The 17703-nt window shown below is 48.7% G+C and overlaps 1 protein-coding gene across 1 annotated transcript in view; it reads right to left on the minus strand.

Moving 5' to 3' along the window:
• Positions 1–17703, minus strand: part of PRPF4B (pre-mRNA processing factor 4B) — a 194203-nt gene that overhangs the window by 114154 nt on the left and 62346 nt on the right. The window contains 1 exon segment of the mRNA XM_033934823.1: positions 9415–9585. Coding sequence (XP_033790714.1) covers positions 9415–9585 — 171 coding nt within the window.

Consider the following 17703-nt stretch of genomic DNA (forward strand, 5'->3'; position numbering starts at 1 on the left):
GTCGTCGAGGTAGGGAAATACCTGAAGACCCCTGGTCCGGAGTGCAGCGGCCACCACCACCAGACACTTTGTGAAGACTCTGGGAGACGAGGACAGGCCGAACGGCAGCACTCGGTACTGCAGATGTAGATGTCCCACCCGAAATCTGAGGAACTTGCGAGAGGCTGGATGAATAGGAATGTGAGTGTAGGCCTCCTTGAGATCTAGAGAGCATAACCAGTCGTTCTGCTCGAGGAGGGGATAGAGAGAAGCTAGGGTCAGCATGCGAATTCTCTCTTTGACCAAGAACTTGTTGAGGACCCTGAGGTCCAGAATGGGTCGCAGGTCGCCCGTCTTCTTCGGAACAAGGAAGTACCGGGAGTAAAACCCCCGGTTGTGCTGGTCCACAGGGACCGGCTCGACGGCACGAAGCTGGAGCAAAGCTTGAGCTTCCTGAAGAAGAAGGGCGGTCTGAGTCAAGTTGGAAGGATACTCTCTTGGAGGGTGGTCCGGAGGTACCCGATGGAATTGAAGAGGAAAACCTCCCTGATGATAGTAAGAACCCAGAGGTCGGTGGTGACAGCCTCCCATCGATGATAAAATTGATGGAGGCGCCCCCCAATGGGAAAAACAGGAGGAGGCAGTACGAGGTTGGTTATGCCCTCTAAGAGACAGTCAAAAAGGCTGAGGAGCCTTGGGGACAGCAGACGGCTGAGGCTTTTGCTGAGCTTTCGGAGGAGGCTGCCGCTTCGCTGGTTGCCTCGCAGGTGGAGCTTGCCTCGGTTGATAACGCCGTTGATAAATCAAGGGCAGTCGAGAGGGTCGAGACTGTTGAGGCTTAGGCTTCGGCCGAAGAATGGACTGAAAGGACTTTTCATGATCAGACAATTTCTTCGTGACTGTCTCGATGGATTCGTCAAAAAGATCCGCCCCAGCACACGGAATGTTTGCCAGTCGGTCCTGAAGATTCGGGTCCATGTCAATGGTACGCAGCCAGGCCAAACGGCGCATCGCCACAGAGCAGGCAGCAGCCCGGGCCGAGAGCTCGAAGGCATCATAGGAAGATTGCATCAACTGAAGACGAAGCTGGGACAGCGAAGCAACTACCTCCTCGAACTCAAAACGAGCCTGGGACTCGATGTAGGGCGTAAACTTCTGAAGCACAGGAAGAAAGAATTCCAAATAAGTGGCAAAGTGGAAATTGTAATTCAGAACTCGGGACGCCATCATAGAATTCTGATAGATGCGTCGTCCAAACTTATCCATGGTTCTGCCCTCGCAGCCCGGAGGCACCGAAGCATACACCTGGGCTGGATGAGACCGCTTGAGAGAGGATTTGACCAGAAGGGACTGATGCGAAAGTTGAGGACCCTCGAAGCCCTTATGATGCACCGTGCGATACCGAGCATCCAATTTTCCAGGGACCGCAGGGATAGAGTAAGGAGACTCAAAACATCTCATGAAGGTCTGGTCGAGGAGCTTATGCAGAGGCAGGCGCAGGGACTCGGCTGGGGGATGAGGCAAGTGCATGGTATCGAGGTACTCCTTGGAGTATCGAGAACCAGAATCGAGGGTAATGTCCAGGTCATCCGCCATTTGTCTTAGAAACGAGGAAAAAGACAGTTGGTCCGCCAGCGCCAGTCGTTGAGAAGGACTGGAAGAAGACGAGGCCTCGGGCTCTACAGAGGCCTGCGAACAACAGGGTAAGTGAAAAACATCGGGGTCTTCGAACTCCGGACCCGGAGGAGGAGACACAGCCGAAGCAGAGTACCTCATACGAGGCAATTTCTTTTGAGGAGAGACGGTCGAGTGCCGAGAGGAATGCCTCGAAGAGTGCCTGGATCGATGCCCCTCTCGATGCCTGGAGGGGGATCGAGACCGCCGGTGAGAATACTGATCCCCAGAAGCCTCCAAAGAGCAGATAGGACTCGAGACCGTAGATCGGAGAGGCGGAAGATTCGACGCCTCCCAAGACGCCGCCCAGGCTTGATAGGGGGTTCGGAAGAACTCGTCCTGTTTCTTGCTATGCCCAGGACTGGGAGGCCCCGAGGGTGGATGCCACACTGTGTCATGGGGAGGGGTAATAGGCTCCAAGGGAGGCAAGTCACTAAGGGAGGCCTTCTTCGAGGGAATCGGCTCCAAGGGAGGCATGTCACTAAATGAGGCCTTCCTCGAGGGACCGGCCACCGACCGCCGCTCCTCCTCGCCGAGCAACGAGGTCGTGCGTCGCGGAGGAGGAGGAGGGGGCGGCCCGCCCCTCGGAATCGGAACTGGGAGGTCACCCTGGATCGTGGCAATCAGCCGGGGTCCCATGGTGGTCATGAGTTCCACAAACTGAGCCTCCAAAATGGACCGCAACGAAGCCGATATGGAGGGATCCGCACCAAAAGGGGGCCCTTCCGCACGGTCTCCGCGCTCTTTCGGTGCCGAGTGCTTTTGCTTGCCAGCCTTCGGCACTTTGAGCACCACCGGTGGAACTGTAGGGGTCGGTACCTGTTCCGAGGAGACGGAGGAAGGCACCGGCGCCGAGGTCGAGGCCGAAACCGGTGTAAACGATGCCGGTTTCAGAAGGCCCGAAGCAGCAGGGGAGGCAGAGGGCTTCGCAGACGGAGTCGAAGCACCAGTCGATGTCGAAGCCGAAGGATCCAACACAGCTTCCATCTTGAACATCGACTCCCACAAAAAACAGCGGCGTTTAAACGCTCGCGCTGTGAGAGTGGAGAAAGGCTGGCACGATTTCGGAAAGTGGTCCGTGAGCGAAATTGCGCGCTGGCACTTGCTACACTTTTTAAAACCGGTGATCGGCCGGGACATAGGCCGGAAAAGCTCCGCCGCAAGGTCGAAGGCGCGGGGCCCAAGCCACGCGGCCGACCCGGTGTCGGAAGGAAAAATTTTTTAAAAAAGAAATCAAAGAAAGAAACTAACGCACAGCAAGAGCAAAAGAACTCAAACTGCGGCAATGCAGAAGGCAAAAAAAAAAAAACGGGTTCAATTGGCGCAGAATTGAAGTAAACTTCTCAGCTCTGCGGAAGAAAAAGAACTGAGGAGACACGCTCGGACCATCAGGCGGGAAGGCACTGGCGCATGCGCGGTGCGGGCATCTCGAAACTTCTGAGTTTCTTCAAGCAAGACATGCTTGTGAGACGTCCGTATTGGGGCTCTGTCAGATGACATCACCCACTAGTGAGAATACCTGCCTGCTTGTCCTGGGATAAAAGATGGACCGTGAGCGGAGGAAGCAGCCGGAGGCCAAGATGGCGGCATACGTGGTGCTCTCCTCGCCTGAAACTCCCAGTTCTCTCTGGGTTGCCATGGTTACTGTCGGAGTGTAGGCCGCGTTGGAGGGCACGCTGGGTGACAAGCTACAGCGCATCTTTGACAAGCTTGACACTCTAGATCAGCGGTTTGTCACGCTGACTTCTGAGGTTCGAGACACACAGCAGTGGGTCAACTCCACAGAAGATGCGGTGCAGCAGATCACCCAGGAGCAGGCAGTGCATACCACCTCTCTGGTGTCACTCAAAGTGGAGGACCTTGAGAACCGGTCCTGCCAGAATAATCTTCGGTTGGTGGGCTTGTCTGAATCCCTCTTGGAGCATGATCTGGGGGACTTTTTGGAAAAGTGGCTGGCGGAGTCCCTGGCTATCCCACCAATGTTGGACCCCCTATTCATCAAACTGGCCCACTGCCTGAGGCAATGGTGAGATGGCATGGATCGGGTGCGGGTGGTTATTTGCTGCCTTTTAAACTACCGTCATAAGATTGAGGTGCTCCGGGCCTTGCGACAGGGGAAGAAGCTCCACTACAACAACAAAATTATCCTTTGTTTTCAGGACTACTCCACGGAGGTCTCCCAGGCGCGCTGCAAGTTTTCCCCCTTTAGTTCCAGCCTCGTTTGCCACAGTGTTCCTTTCTCTCTACAATACCCTGCATGTCTGTGGGTGATGCATGCGGGCCGGGCACACCATTTTGATTCTCCGGAGGCTGCCCAGCAGTTCGTGGAGGAGAAGTTCCCAGAGGGCACCCCGTGATCCTCGGAGGATACCTGTCTGCTGAGTTGGCTGCTCTTGAGAGCTTGCGCCTGGTGTCATTGACTCTGTGAGACTTGGAGGAGCTCTACCTGTTGCGGTCTCGGCCCTTGGGGGCTTGAGCCTTTTGTCCTTGGCCATTCTGTGGGTCCCCTGGAAGTGGACCTTAGTGCCTTATTGCTTCCCTATTGGGGTTTGGTTTTTCCTTTTTCGGTAGAGTCTGTGTGGGGGTGTGACTGTGTGGGCCCTGAGGGGGATGCTGCAGGGTGCATCTGTTGTGTGCTTGAGTATGTGGGAGTGCATGTGGCAGGTGGGGGTCTGGGATATCTGACGGGGGGTTCTTGGCTCTTGCTGGGTTCTCTGGGAGAGTCTATGGATGTTGCAGATTGCGGTGCATGGGGACTGCTTGTTTGGGGATCGGGGCTTGGGTAGCGGCCTCCCTTGCTTTGCTGCTTGTTTCTGGCGGGCTTGGCGTTGGAGATCCACAATGCTGGTTAATTCTGTTCTACTACTGTGCACCTTGTACCCTCTATTCTGGGGCGTACAGTTGGTTGCGGTTGTCCCCCCCCCCCCCCCCCCGATTTCAGCCTTCTCTCCTTTGTTTGGTATCTGCTGTTTAGCGACTCTTTCTTATCACTGGGTGTCTTCCCTCTCCTTTCTGGGGTCCAGGGGCTCTGCCCTGGGGGTATTTTTGTTCTATTGGGGTGCCAGGGGGGTGTTATAGGTTGGGGGTGCAGTTGTAGGGAACCTGTAGCGGGCGGACCTTGCTTCCTGGAAGTGGCACCCGTTGGGGTGTGGTATAGGGAGTGGCTAGAGTTGGGGTGGGGGTGGATGGTAGGATGTGGGGCAGGGGAGAGATGGTCTTGTTGGAGGGAGAGGTTTTCCTGGGTCTAGACAGGTGGGAGGTTGGTTGTCTTTCTGGTGGGTTGCGGCTAGGGGGGTGGTGGCTGGGACGCCCCTCTGGCTTTGTGATATGGGCTCTTCTGTATCTGCTATTATCCCTTTTTTAAAATTTTTCTTGGAACATAATTTGATTTCTTGGAATGTGAGGGGATTCACTCTCTTATTAAGAGGTATAAAATATTACAATTACTGAATTGTAGGAGAGCTTCCTTGGCTTTTCTGCAGACTAGGCTATCCTCCGCAGAACATGCTAAGCTCTGTACTTGGTGGGTGGGAGATCACCTGGGGGCCCCGACTCTGGGAGGGAAGGGAGGTGTGGTGATTCTCTTTCGCAAGGGCCTCCACCTACAAACTCACAAGGTTCCTCGAGATCCTGAGGGGGCGCTACCTTATCGCCTCGGTTACTCTTAACAACCAGCCCTTACTCTTATGTAATCTTTATGCTCCTAATAATCCCTCTGCCAAATTTTTTCCAAAGTTGCAGAACCTCCTGTTGCAGTTTGGGGATATTCCCCTGATCCTCGGGGGAGACTTCAATGAGGTTCCTGACCCGCGGTTGGATCACTCTTCTTCCGCGGGACGGGAGGCACTCAGGGACTGCACTGGGGCTATGCTCTTGGCTTTTTTTTTGGGCCTGCTGGATGTTTGGAGGGTTTTGCACTTGGTGGAGCGCGACTATTCTCATCTTTCAAGGGCCCATGGAACGTTCTCTCAAATTGATCTTATCCTCCTTTCAAAGGAAGCGATACTTGGCACTATTGAAATTTCAGATCATGCGTGGATGGGTTTGTGTTGGCTTTGGGAGCCCTCCAGGGGGAGTGCCCAATGGAAATTCCCTTGTCATTTGTATCGGAACACCCGCTATCACGAATTCTTGTTGAACAAGTGGGGTGATATTAAACATATGAATCAGGAAAATAGAGAGGACCCTATTCTGTATTGGGAAACGGCGAAGGCTGTGTTGCGTGGGGAATTCATGGCGTTTGTGGCTTTCGAGGCTAAAAATGTCATAGAGCAATTTTTGCGCTGGAGTGTAGGGCTCTGGTTCTACAGCGGTGCTTCGCCCATCAGGCTTCGTTGGAGCTTAAGTCACAGCTTTTGGAGGCACAGCAGGAATTGAATGACCTCTTGCACCAGGGGGCGCAGCGGTCTCGGGACCACTATAAATTTCAGCTCTTTAAGTTTGCTAATAAGAGTAGTTGGATGTTGGCCCATTTAGCTCGCCTCCATCATAGGACTGCAGGTATCACGGCGCTGCGCAACAAACGGGGTGCTCTGCATCATAAGGCCGAGGATATTACTCGTAATATGCTGGACTTTTTTGCCGATTTGTATGCTTTGCCCGGCCCTGACCTTCTTGATGGGGGGGGGGGGGTCTACTTAGCCAGCTTGGATTTGCCCCATCTCTGCTGGGGACTCAGCTATGTTGGAGTGCTCTATCACTGTGGAGGAGGTGGAGTGGGTGATTCGTGCGTGCCCGTTGGGCAAGTCTCCGGGGCCAGACGGCTACCGTGGTGAATTTTACAAGTTGCTTGTAGCAGAGATTGCCCCATTGTTGTCTGAGATTTTTAATTTGAGTGTGGCCAAAGGCTTCCTGCCTCGGTACTTGAATCTCGCCCAGATTATTGTTCTTCCTAAGCCGGATAGAGACCCAGTCCTGCCGGAATCCTATAGACCATTATCACTGCTGAATTTTGAGACGAAAATGATGGCTAAGGTGCTGGCAAATTATTTGGCCCGGGTGCTGTCCTCCCTGGTGTCGGAACAGCAGGTGGGCTTTGTGCGTGACTGGCCGGTGTCTTAAGAATATTCGACGTATCTTGTTGGCCTTGGAGACAGCCGGTAGTGATGGCACCCCCGCCTTGCTTGTTAGCTGTGACGCCGAGAAAGCTTTCGACCATGTGTGATGGGGGTTTCTCTTTGCTGTGTTGTGTGCGTACGGGATGGGCCCCTTTTGCTTTAATGCTATCCAGGCGCTTTATTGTGATCTGGCAGCGCGGATTTCGGTGAATGGTGGCCTTTCGGCCCCATTTATGATTCGTAGGGGCACTCGTCAGGGCTGCCCTTTCTTGCAGTTGCTGTTTGCGCTTTATTTAGATCCTTTGATCAGAGAGCTGCAGTCTAACATTGACATTAGTGGCCTTCAGCTGGGTGCCACCCATTTTAAGGTGGGGGGCCTTTGCTGATGACCTCCTGTGTTTTTGACTGACCCACACCGATCATTGTCTACTCTCCTGAAGAACATTCAGGAATTTGGGGATTTCTCAGGTTTTGCTCTGAATCTGAAGAAATCGGAGGCATTGGCCTCTACTACACATGTCCAGCAGTCTGGGGGGGGGGGGGGCTTTTCCATTGAAATTGGCCGAGTCATCTTTCCGTTACTTGGGCATTCAGCTTTCCATGGATGTTCGGGACCTTTACCGGTTTCGGCGTGCCGAATATTGCTCTTTATAATCGGGCTTGGCTTTTGCAACACGTTCGGGATTGGGTTTTGGGTACTGCTCTCTATACTGATACCTCTTTGGAACGTGATTACTTCTATCCTGCTCACCTTCTCTCTCTTCTTCATGCCCAGCTGGCGGAGGTGCCTGTTCCCAGTAGACGTAGTGTGTTGTTTCATCTGCTTTGGGAGGTGTGGCAGCGGTTACTCCTCCTTTGGCATCAGGATTCCCACGTTAGAGTTTTGTTGCCTTTGACTGGTAATCTTTCCTTTCTGCCGGGCCTGATCCCCTCAGTTTTTGGTCATTGGCGGGCTAGGGCTTTGAATTTCTTTTCCAAGTTTTGTGCGACGATGGGATGCTCTTGTCTTATGATGAGCTGTTGCGCCGTGGTTTTCCCTCTCCCGGCCTTGCTTATGCTCGATGTCAATTACTGCATTATGTGTGGACTCTCACTGGGGTTCCCTATCTCTGGATTTTGGGCTTCGATTTCGGGCCTTCTTGGAGGGGGGGAGGATCCTGGGCCTCAGACTCCTCCTTTCATAAACAGCTTAGTGCCCTTGAACCTCCTCGGGATTTCTCCTTTGCCTTGGAGGCTTGGCAAAGGGATTTGGGGAAGGAGCTTGGGGCAGATTTTTTGCTCCGAGCTCTTAAACTCACCCCAGCTTTAGTACATAATGCTGAGCTCCGCGAGTGCCACTATAGAACCTTGTTGAGAGTGTATATCTCCCACATGGGTTGTGTGGACACCCAGCACTGTCTCACTTTCCTTACTGAAGTAAATTCCTATTTTCATGGCCTTTGGAGTTGTGAGAGTATTCAGGGCTTTTGGGGGGGATTTGGCTTCTTTCCTTTGGGGCCTACTGCGTGTTCCTGTACCTCTGTTTGTGTTTCATATGCTGTTTGCCCACTTCTCTGCTTTTTCTGTTTATACCTCTGCCGAGAAATTGTTTTTGAGCAAATGTTATATCCTTGGGAAAAAGTGTATTCTGAATTATTGGCTGGCTGATGTTTCCCCCTCCTTCTGCTATTGGAGGAATAAATTACACAAACTTACGGGTTGGGAGGCCGGTATAGCTTGTTCCTCTCGCCACAGAAGCAGAGACTTTGTCCATATTTGGTCTCCTTATTTGGACATTTTGTCTTCCCGAAGTTGTAGTCATATCTTGAACAGACTGCAGTTGTATCCTACCTTGGTCTCTTTGTTCTTGGTTTTGGGGGAGGGAGGAGTGTCTATTGGGGGGGGGTTGAGGGGTTGGGGTGCCTTTGTTTTCCAGGAGGACATCAGAGTCCAGTCCTCTTGGGGGGGTGGTCCCCGTCTTGTACAATTTCAATTTCATGTCTGACATTTTACATTTGTTGGTGTGTGGTTCTTTCTTGTTAATAAAAACAGATTTCAACTAATCCCAGCCAAGCCAGGAAGAAGCCAAACAGCCTGCACTCAAGCTCCTGATAAATCAGGGATGCGAGTTCCAAAAATATTACAGCAGGCTGGTTAGACAGGTATCCCCAAGGGCTGATCTTGCTAGCAGCATACTCCTGTCGTGCGAGTCTGTGTCTTCTCCTAGGCACAGGTCCAAAACAAGAGGAAACCTCTGGGGACCGAGCCTCACACTTAAAACGACAGGAAAAAAATCTGAAAATAATAAAACTGCAAAGCAGATCAGAAACACATCTGAGCAACTTGATTGCAGAAGAGAAACTGGGGGCACGAGCAAGACTACAGGGAAGGAGTTAAAAAATGGGTGTCTACAGGAAGGAGTTAAAAAATGGGTGTCTACAGGAAGAAGTTAAAAAATGGGAAGTCTACAGGGAAGGAGTTAAAAAATGGGTGATATTCTGTAAGCAACTTGCAGGTTCAGATGCACAACTCTAGTGTTCATAACTACTAGACACAATGCACTAAAAATTAGATTGTAAGCCCTCTGGGGACAGGGAAATACCTCTAATGTACTTGAATGTAACTCGCCTTGAACTACCACAGGAAAGGCATGAACTAAATGCTAAAAATAAAATGATTTCAATGCTTCTCAAGTAGTGATGTTGATGCTTTACTGTATTTCTACCTCCGACGAGATCTGCTTCTCCTCCTAGGAGACCGGCTTCGTCTGAGTGGTGAACGAGATCTTCTTCGGATGGGGGACCTGCTTGCTCTTCTTCTAGATGGAGACCATCTGAGTGGACTAGTTTCTTTTGATCTTTCGCGCCTGGTGAGAAGATCATCTCGAACTCGTGTTCTACAAATGAAAAAAGAACATAGAAATTTAAAATTTGTACTAAGATGAAGCAAATCTGCTTTAAGTGTAATAGCTGCTCTCTGAAGACTTGTCACACAACAGGAACTATTACTTTCTAGTCATTCTGTACAAAGGATTTCTTGTATAGTGGTAGCATCTTTTAGTTCTCATTACCAATGCTTTCCAAGACTCACACTGGCTCCCAGTACAAGAAATTCTTCTGCACCCTCTTAAGAGCTCTAAATGGAACTGGTCCTAGCTATCAAAACAACCACCTAATCTATAATAATAAAACACTAAGTGCGCATGTGCACTCTCACTACGTGCTTCCCTGATCCCTGTTCTGTCGCACTGTGCCGGCAAGAGTGCGCATGCACACTTACTACGTCACCACAGGCGGCAGAGGGAGCGAACGCGGAGTCCTGCCGTCACCATCCCAAGCCTCAACCATCAGTCTCTTCCTTCCTGCCCGCCTCGGCACTACCGGACGAAGTTTATTTTTAAGTTTAAAGGTGCAGCAGCGGCTCCTCTCTCGATCCCCACCTGCATCGGAAGCCTTCTCCGATGCAGGTGCGGCTTGAGAGAGGAGCCACAGCGGCATCTTTGAACTAAAAAATAAACTTTCTCCGTCAGCAAGAAACTTCCGTGAGAGGTGCAAGCGCAGAGCGCTCTTCACCCCGACATACGACCTCGCCGGTTGTGGACGGTGCCTTTGCTGCTGCACTTTCCGGTACGCCTCCAAGCCGTGGCTCCTCCCTCCCCCCGTTCCCGCCCTTCTCCTTCAGGCTGCAGAAGAGAATGGAGTGTGGGGCTTGGTGGAAGTGTTTGTGTCTGAGTTGCAGGATGGTAAAGCTGTGGAGCTGGCAACAGGTACACGTGCAAGAAAGAAAGAAAGAAAGACAGACATATTCTAGCACCCGTTAATGTAACGGGCTTAAAAGACTAGTCTGAAATAACACATCAAGACCAAGGAGAACACAAGCTCTCTTCACCCATCCCTCAGCAAAAGACATACATAGAAAGCAAAAAACTATATGAGTAACTACTAGCCATCAGAGCAGCGAAAATAGACCACCAATTCGCCAAGCTACTGACCAAGACAACCAACTACAAAACTTTCAGGAAAGAACTGAAAACTATACTCTTCAAAAAATTTGTCAAATGATCTAACTAAAACCGTATAAATCCTTCCCCAGATCCCATCACTCATGCTATTCATCAATTCTTGTAAGCTCATTCTATCTATCACTTTGTAAGTTCCCTGGGAATGCCCAGACAAGTTCTTTGTTGTAAACTGCCTAGAACTGGAAGGTATTGGCAGGATAGAAAACAGTAATGTAATGTAATCAAGAGATATAAAAATCAAGTGGAGGAGGGAAGATATATATGAATGGTAAACTAAACAGGTTTATACAGTAGACAAATTAGCTTTCTCCGAATACAAGCACATTAGCTAGAAAGACCCACCGTGTTTAAGGAGTTTATACTGGTTACCCATTGAAATGCAGATTAAATTCAAGATTTTATTGTTCGTTCTTAAGATTTTAAAAGGATATGTCTCTGTGATAATTGCTTCCACTATGAAGATTTATTAGCTACCAAAAGCACGAAGATCAAGTACTGCAGCATTGTTAGAAGTGCCTTCCTCTCGTGTGGTAGATTAGAAGAATATCAAAACTTGATTTTTTTTTTTTTTTTTTGGTACCTCTGTTCCACAGCTTTGGAATGCAGTGGAGAGTAATTTAAGAATTTTATTAAATATGGAACATTTTAAGAAGGTACTGAAAACTCGCATTTCAACAGGTAAATGGAATAAATTAAATATATTGTGAAGAAGTAAGCTTTGGCACAATAGATGAATTATGAATTGTTTTTTGTCATCTAGTATTTGTTTCTATTATGGATGTTAAATTTGTACTCCACCTAGAATATTAGTGTGGATAATAAATACATAAATAAATAAATGGCATAAGGCCATTTTAAACAATAAAAGTGGAAAATAATTTAAAAAAAGTACCAATAGGCAAAAATTATTTTTTGTCGAGAAAAATTTCATTTTAATCATTCCGAATCCTCCTTTGTGGCAGAAAAGCTTTTGCCTGGTCTGTGACAAGTAGCTGCCCATCAGGTCTCTGTGGGAGAAACTGCCCATACTCCGCCCAGGAAGAGGTGACACTCCTACAGGCCTTACAAGCCAGGAGTGGCTGGTAAACACAAACAGGTGGTCAGAAAGGTGAAAGTTATTTGTCCTTTCCAAATACTGGAGTAAAGCTCTGTGGACATCCAGTTTTTTCAAACTCTATCTTGTTTGTCAGACCCTATGGACTGAATAGCTGGCTGACGAATCTCCTGGTTGATGTGGAATCTTGACACCACCTTTGGCAGAAAGGAGGGCATAGCACAGAGAGTGATGCCCTCATTTGTGATTCTTGGGAAAGTGCCTGCAGCTCCAAGATTCATCACACTGAAATAATCGTTAACAGAAACACAGTCTTAACTGTGAGGTCCAAAACAGACGCATCCTTGAGGGGCTTATATAGAGCCTTAGAGAGGCCCTGCAAAAAAATGTTAAGGTTCCAGGACAGAAAGGGACGTTGCAGAGGAGGCCTCAACCGGAGAGCTCCCTGGCGGAATCTAGTCACTTCAGGATGAGCCATCAGAGAGGACCTGCCATCGTGAGTCAGGAAGCAAGAGAGTACCTTCAGAGAAACCACAGCCAAGCCGTTCTACAGCCCGACCTGAAGGAAAGCTAGAATGACTGAAATGGGAAGCCTGAAATGGCTCCACCTGGTTATTAGCACACCACTGCTGAAAAGCCCGCCAGGCCTTCACATAGGTCGCCATGATAGAGGGCCTTCTTAGCCCGAAGCAGCGTGGCAATAACCAGGTCGGCACACGCGTTATCCAGGGACAGCAGACAGCATATTCTCACATGTGGGTGATGTCATCCACGGAATCCCAGTACGGACAGCTGCTAAACTGTCTGTGCACTTTAAGAACTTTAGAAAGTTCGCGACTGACTGCACCGTGCATGTGCAAGTGCCTTCCCGCCCGACATAGGCATGCAGTTCCTCAGTTCAGATATCCAGCTAAGAAGCCAACCAGGGAAGTGGGTGGGTTGTGAGAATATCTGCCTGCTGTCCCTGGATAACACCTGTTATGGTTAAGTAACTGTGCTTTATCCCAGGACAAGCTAACCGGGATGGTGGGAGTGTTGGCCTTTAAGAAAATAAATTTTGTAATACTGCTTGGCTGAAATGGCCATCCCGTCTGGAATAGGATTCCAGACAGAACTCCGTGACCACTTTCAGTCTGAATTTTGGATGAGTGCGAAGTACCACCTTATCATGATGAAATACAGTGAATGGTGGATCCACTACCAAAGCTTGAAGTTCACTGAGTCTACGAGCAGAATTCAGAGAAATAAGAAAAACTACTTTCTAAGTAAGATACATACAGGTACTTCAAGCATTTTCCCTATCTGTCCCAGTGGGATCATAATCTATCTAATCTACCACTACAACAGATCCCCTAAAGGCAGCTAGGAACAATATTGTCTAAGGGAAGTGGTTGTGATTACAGAGAACTGTAAAATAGAAGAGGTCAGTTCTCACTGCACAGCTGCATCTTGACCTTGCTATCCCTCTCTGGTGAGGTTTATGGAAAAATCATTGATACTGGGGCTTGCAGTGGTTGTCTGAAGAAGGGAACAAAACTTCTCCAGCTTTGGTAAACTCCTTCCAATAGAGGACTGTGCTTATTCATCTAGGTAAATAAACAACAAAATTACTCCACTGGTGACAACACCTATGCTATTAAGCACTGCTTAACCAGCAAAAGAAAAAGCCTCAGAGCGTTGGACAGATGAACTCACACTCTACCACCCTCATATCATTGTGGTTAGAAAAACAAGAGGTGAAAAACTTTTCACAATACTAAACAAAAATGCTTTTATGTGGATAACACTGATAATTTAACACAAAGCCGACAATCGTTTTGTGGCATAAAAGACACTGTTTCAGGACCTCCAGAAAAAACAGACTAACCTAAAAAATAAAAAGTAAAAAAGCATCATTGTTGAAAAGGGCTAACAGAAGGTGTAAAATCTAGTGAGGCCTTGGGATGAAGGTCCGTAACACTTGCCATCAGGTCATCTGGACCCTTACCAAATAGCATCTGCCCTAGAAATGGGAGTTTGCTCAGCATGTTTTTTTTGACACAGAATCTCCTGGTCACTATCTGATCCAAAGAATACATTGAGCGGAGATTACATAGGCCGACACTTTGCTCATAACTCTGATGATATCATATAGAGCATCCACAATATAATTCACCCCAGAGAGGAGCATTTAGGGATCTTCGTCATTCTCCAGGTCTTAGGCTCGCAACAGGAATTTACAGCTAGAGAATGACTTGGTAACTGTTACCTGCGGCTAGCCACGGGTAACCTGCTGAAACAGGTAGGAAAAAAACCTGGTCGCCACGGATACAGGGAGAAGAACATTCACAGCTCCGGTGACTGGCCTTGTCCCCTTAGTTAAGTGAGGGAACGTGCTCAAAATATTTACCACCCCTAGCGATTGCGCAGTTCAGCAGCACCCTCCCTTGTTCCTACCGATCGCCGTGGTCTGGGCATCTCCCTCCCTTCCCCCCTTACCTTCACTGGTGATTTTCATGTATTCGAGCAGCACTAGTCTTTAAACAAGTCACCCGTGGCTGCCTGACACTTCTCCTATGACACAACTGGAAACATGAAGTTGCGTCAGAGGAGAAGTTTCAGGCAGCCATGCGTGACTTGTTTAAAGGCTAGTGTCGCTCGGAGACATGAAAATCGCCAGTGAAGGAAAGGGAAAGGGAGGGAGGGAAATGCCCGGACTGCAGCGATTAGGAGAGAGGGAGAGAGCAGTTGGACTGCACAAAGGGTGCCAAAGGTAAGTGGAGAGAGAGGGGGGAGGGGTGAGAGGATCCGACGCTAAAGGGAAGTGGGGAGAAGAGAGTGGGGAGAAGGCGCTGAAGGAAAGTGAGTAGGAGAGAGAGGGGGAGAAGATGCTGAAGGAAAGTGGGGAGGGAAGAGAGCGGAACAGATGCTGAAGGAAAGTGGGGAGGGGAGAGAGTGGACAGATGTTGAAGGAAACTGGATGGAAGGAGGGGGATAAAGAAAAAATGACATATGCTGGATTGGGGAGACAGATACCAGATCTGAGGGGAGGAAAAGAGGAGAGAGATGCTAAAAACCACCTGGGGGAAGGAAAGAAAGATGGAAGCGAAGAAGACAGAGATGCCAGACTATGGGGGGAGCGGAGGCACAGTAACAGAGCAGATGTCATATGAAAGAGGTAGCGAGAAGACAGACAGTGGATGGAATGAATAGAATGACAAGAAGATGAGGAAAGCAGAACCTAGGCAACAAAGGAAGAAAAAAAATTTCTATTTCTTTTCTTTACTTTGTCTATCTCGCCTGTTTAGATTGTAAGCTCTTTCGAGCAGGGACTGTTTTCTTATTCTTTGTGACTCTGTGCAGCGCTGCGTGTGTCTTGCAGCGCTTTAAGAAATAATAGCGGTAGTAGTAGTAAAGTAGTATATTATTTGTGTTGATAAACATTTATAAACAAAACCCTGCCAGCTGAAGATCTATTTTAACAGCAAGAACTTTGATTTATAAAATGACAATTATGCAGAATATTGTTACTTTTTATACTTTAATAAAATAAGTTCAGTATAAAACTATTCAAGGCTTGTGCGGATGGGATCAGATGGTTTGTGGGGACAGGGCGGGGACCGAGATCACGGGAATGGGACAAAATTTTTCCTTGTGTCATTCTCTAGTCGCAGCTACCATCTTTATTCCTAGGGTCACGCTTCAAATTATCTCTTGAGGCGCAAATCCACTTTATGTCAGACTGAACCTCCTGGTCCAAGCCTGTGTCCTTGTCTGGCCAGGGTGTATGCTGAGGGGAGCTCCCCTGTGCCACCGCCTCTGGAGCGCTGCAAGCAGATGCTGAGGACCCTCGGCAGTTCAAATAGGCATTTCACATGAAGCTTGCAAATCTGGGGTGAAACCTTGTGCTGGGGACCCCTGCTTGTCCTCTTGAGCTCCGCATCACCCACTTGGCCATTGCACCTTCGGAGGGTTCTGGAAAGGGTCTCTTCCCCTGGGAATACGACTACCCAGCTGTGGAGGACATTGAAGAGGCTTTCTTGAGGACTTATGCCCCTCTCCCATGCACTCTGCCACATGCAAGACATGTACGCTCCTCAGCTGGCCATCCAGCGCAAACCTGGCATGATATAGGGATAGGAAGGTCTGACAGGTCTATCCTTATCATATCCTTGTCAACTGTGAGCAAAACTGAAGGGTTTGAGGAAGATGGAGGCTAAAAAAAAATAAAATAAAAAAGATTGTTTAAAATCCAAGATATAATGGTCAGCATAGCAATGATCCGACACTGTTTTGGAGCACGGCTAAGGTGGTGCTCAGAGGAGATTGTATAGCTTATGTAATAGCGCGTAATCGCCGTTTGTCCCGGGGAATACTGCGGTTGGAAAAAGAACTAGCAAGCGCTAAGCGTCAGTATACCCTGTTCCCGACCCGCCACGCTAGGGAACACTTAGCTTCCGTGGAAACGACCCTCAACTCTTATATACATGAGCGCACGGTGAAAATGTTCTTGTATCAAAAATTTCACTACCATCGCTATGGAAATCAGGCAGGGAAGTTATTAGCCCGCTTGACTTCCCAGGTGCGGGGTCACTGTTATGTTTTGGGATTGAGGGATAGTAGGGGCCAATTTCAACACACTACTGAACACATTACACAAATTTTTCAGTCCCACTTCGGGAAGATATATGGGCGCCGGTACTCGGGAGCTGAACCCCTTATTAAGGACTATTTCACGGATTCCGGTTTACAGCCGCTCTCTGACTCGGATGTTAGGTTTCTTAATGCACCCATCACCCCTAAAGAACTACATAAAGCTATCCACAATCAACAAAATTTTTCAGCTCCAGGACCGAATGGCTTTACGACAGAATTTTATAAACTGCTCTCAGGGCAGCTTAGTCCTTTTTTAAGGGACTATTACTCCCGGGTAATCCAGGATGAACATTTCCCTGGAGAAGCGAATGAGGCTTTAATCACGTTGATATTGAAGCCTGGCAAAGACAGTTCTGCTCCCGAGTCCTATCGCCCAATTTCTTTGCTGAATGTAGACATCAAAATTCTGTCCAAAATCTTAGATGATAGATTAGCGACCCTTCTCCCCGATGTGATTGCATCCACACAAGTCAGCTTTGTACAGGGTAGACAAGCAGTACACAACGTATGTAAAGCATTGATAGCCTTAGCGCACACGCAATTCCATCACACTCCTATGCTTCTACTCAGTTTGGATGCGGCACAGGCGTTCGACCAGGTCAATTGGACGTACCTCTTTGAAGTGTTAAATTGTATGGGGATATCTGGCTAGTTCGCCTCGGCATTACGCACTTTATATTCCATTCCAACAGCAAGACTATTTGTAAATGACATTATTACTGACCCAATAACTATTGAGAGGGGAACTCGACAGGGCTGTCCCGTCACCCCTCTTATTTCTATTGTACCTCGAACCCTTTCTTCGCACAGTGTCTCAGGACCCCGACATAGTGGGTGTGGACTTCGGGACTCATTCACTCAAAGTGTTGGCCTTTGCAGATGACCTATTATTTTTGCTAACTGACCCCGCTCACTCTGTTCGATATTTATTGCAAGCGCTTGACGAATTCAAATTTTATTCGGGATTTACGTTGAACTACCAGAAATCTATGGCCCTAGCTAGCCCCCTGACACTACAACAGACCTGGAGCGGTCACTTCCCATTTACATGGGCTCAGACTTCAATTCACTATTTGGGGGTACAGATCCCCCGAGACCTTACGACCCTGTACACCAGCAATATCACCCCATTGCTTCAAGACACCTCACAACATCTACAGAATTGGTCCACTTTTCCCTTATCGGTGGCGGGCCGGGTAGCCCTTTTTAATATGGTGCTCTTTCCCAAATGGTTATATCGCTTTCAGGTTTTACCTCTGCTGCTGTCCCATGCCCATAACATTCGTGTAACGAAAGAGCTACAG

This window comes from Geotrypetes seraphini, chromosome 2, assembly GCF_902459505.1.
Source record: "Geotrypetes seraphini chromosome 2, aGeoSer1.1, whole genome shotgun sequence".
Lineage (NCBI taxonomy): Eukaryota > Metazoa > Chordata > Amphibia > Gymnophiona > Dermophiidae > Geotrypetes > Geotrypetes seraphini.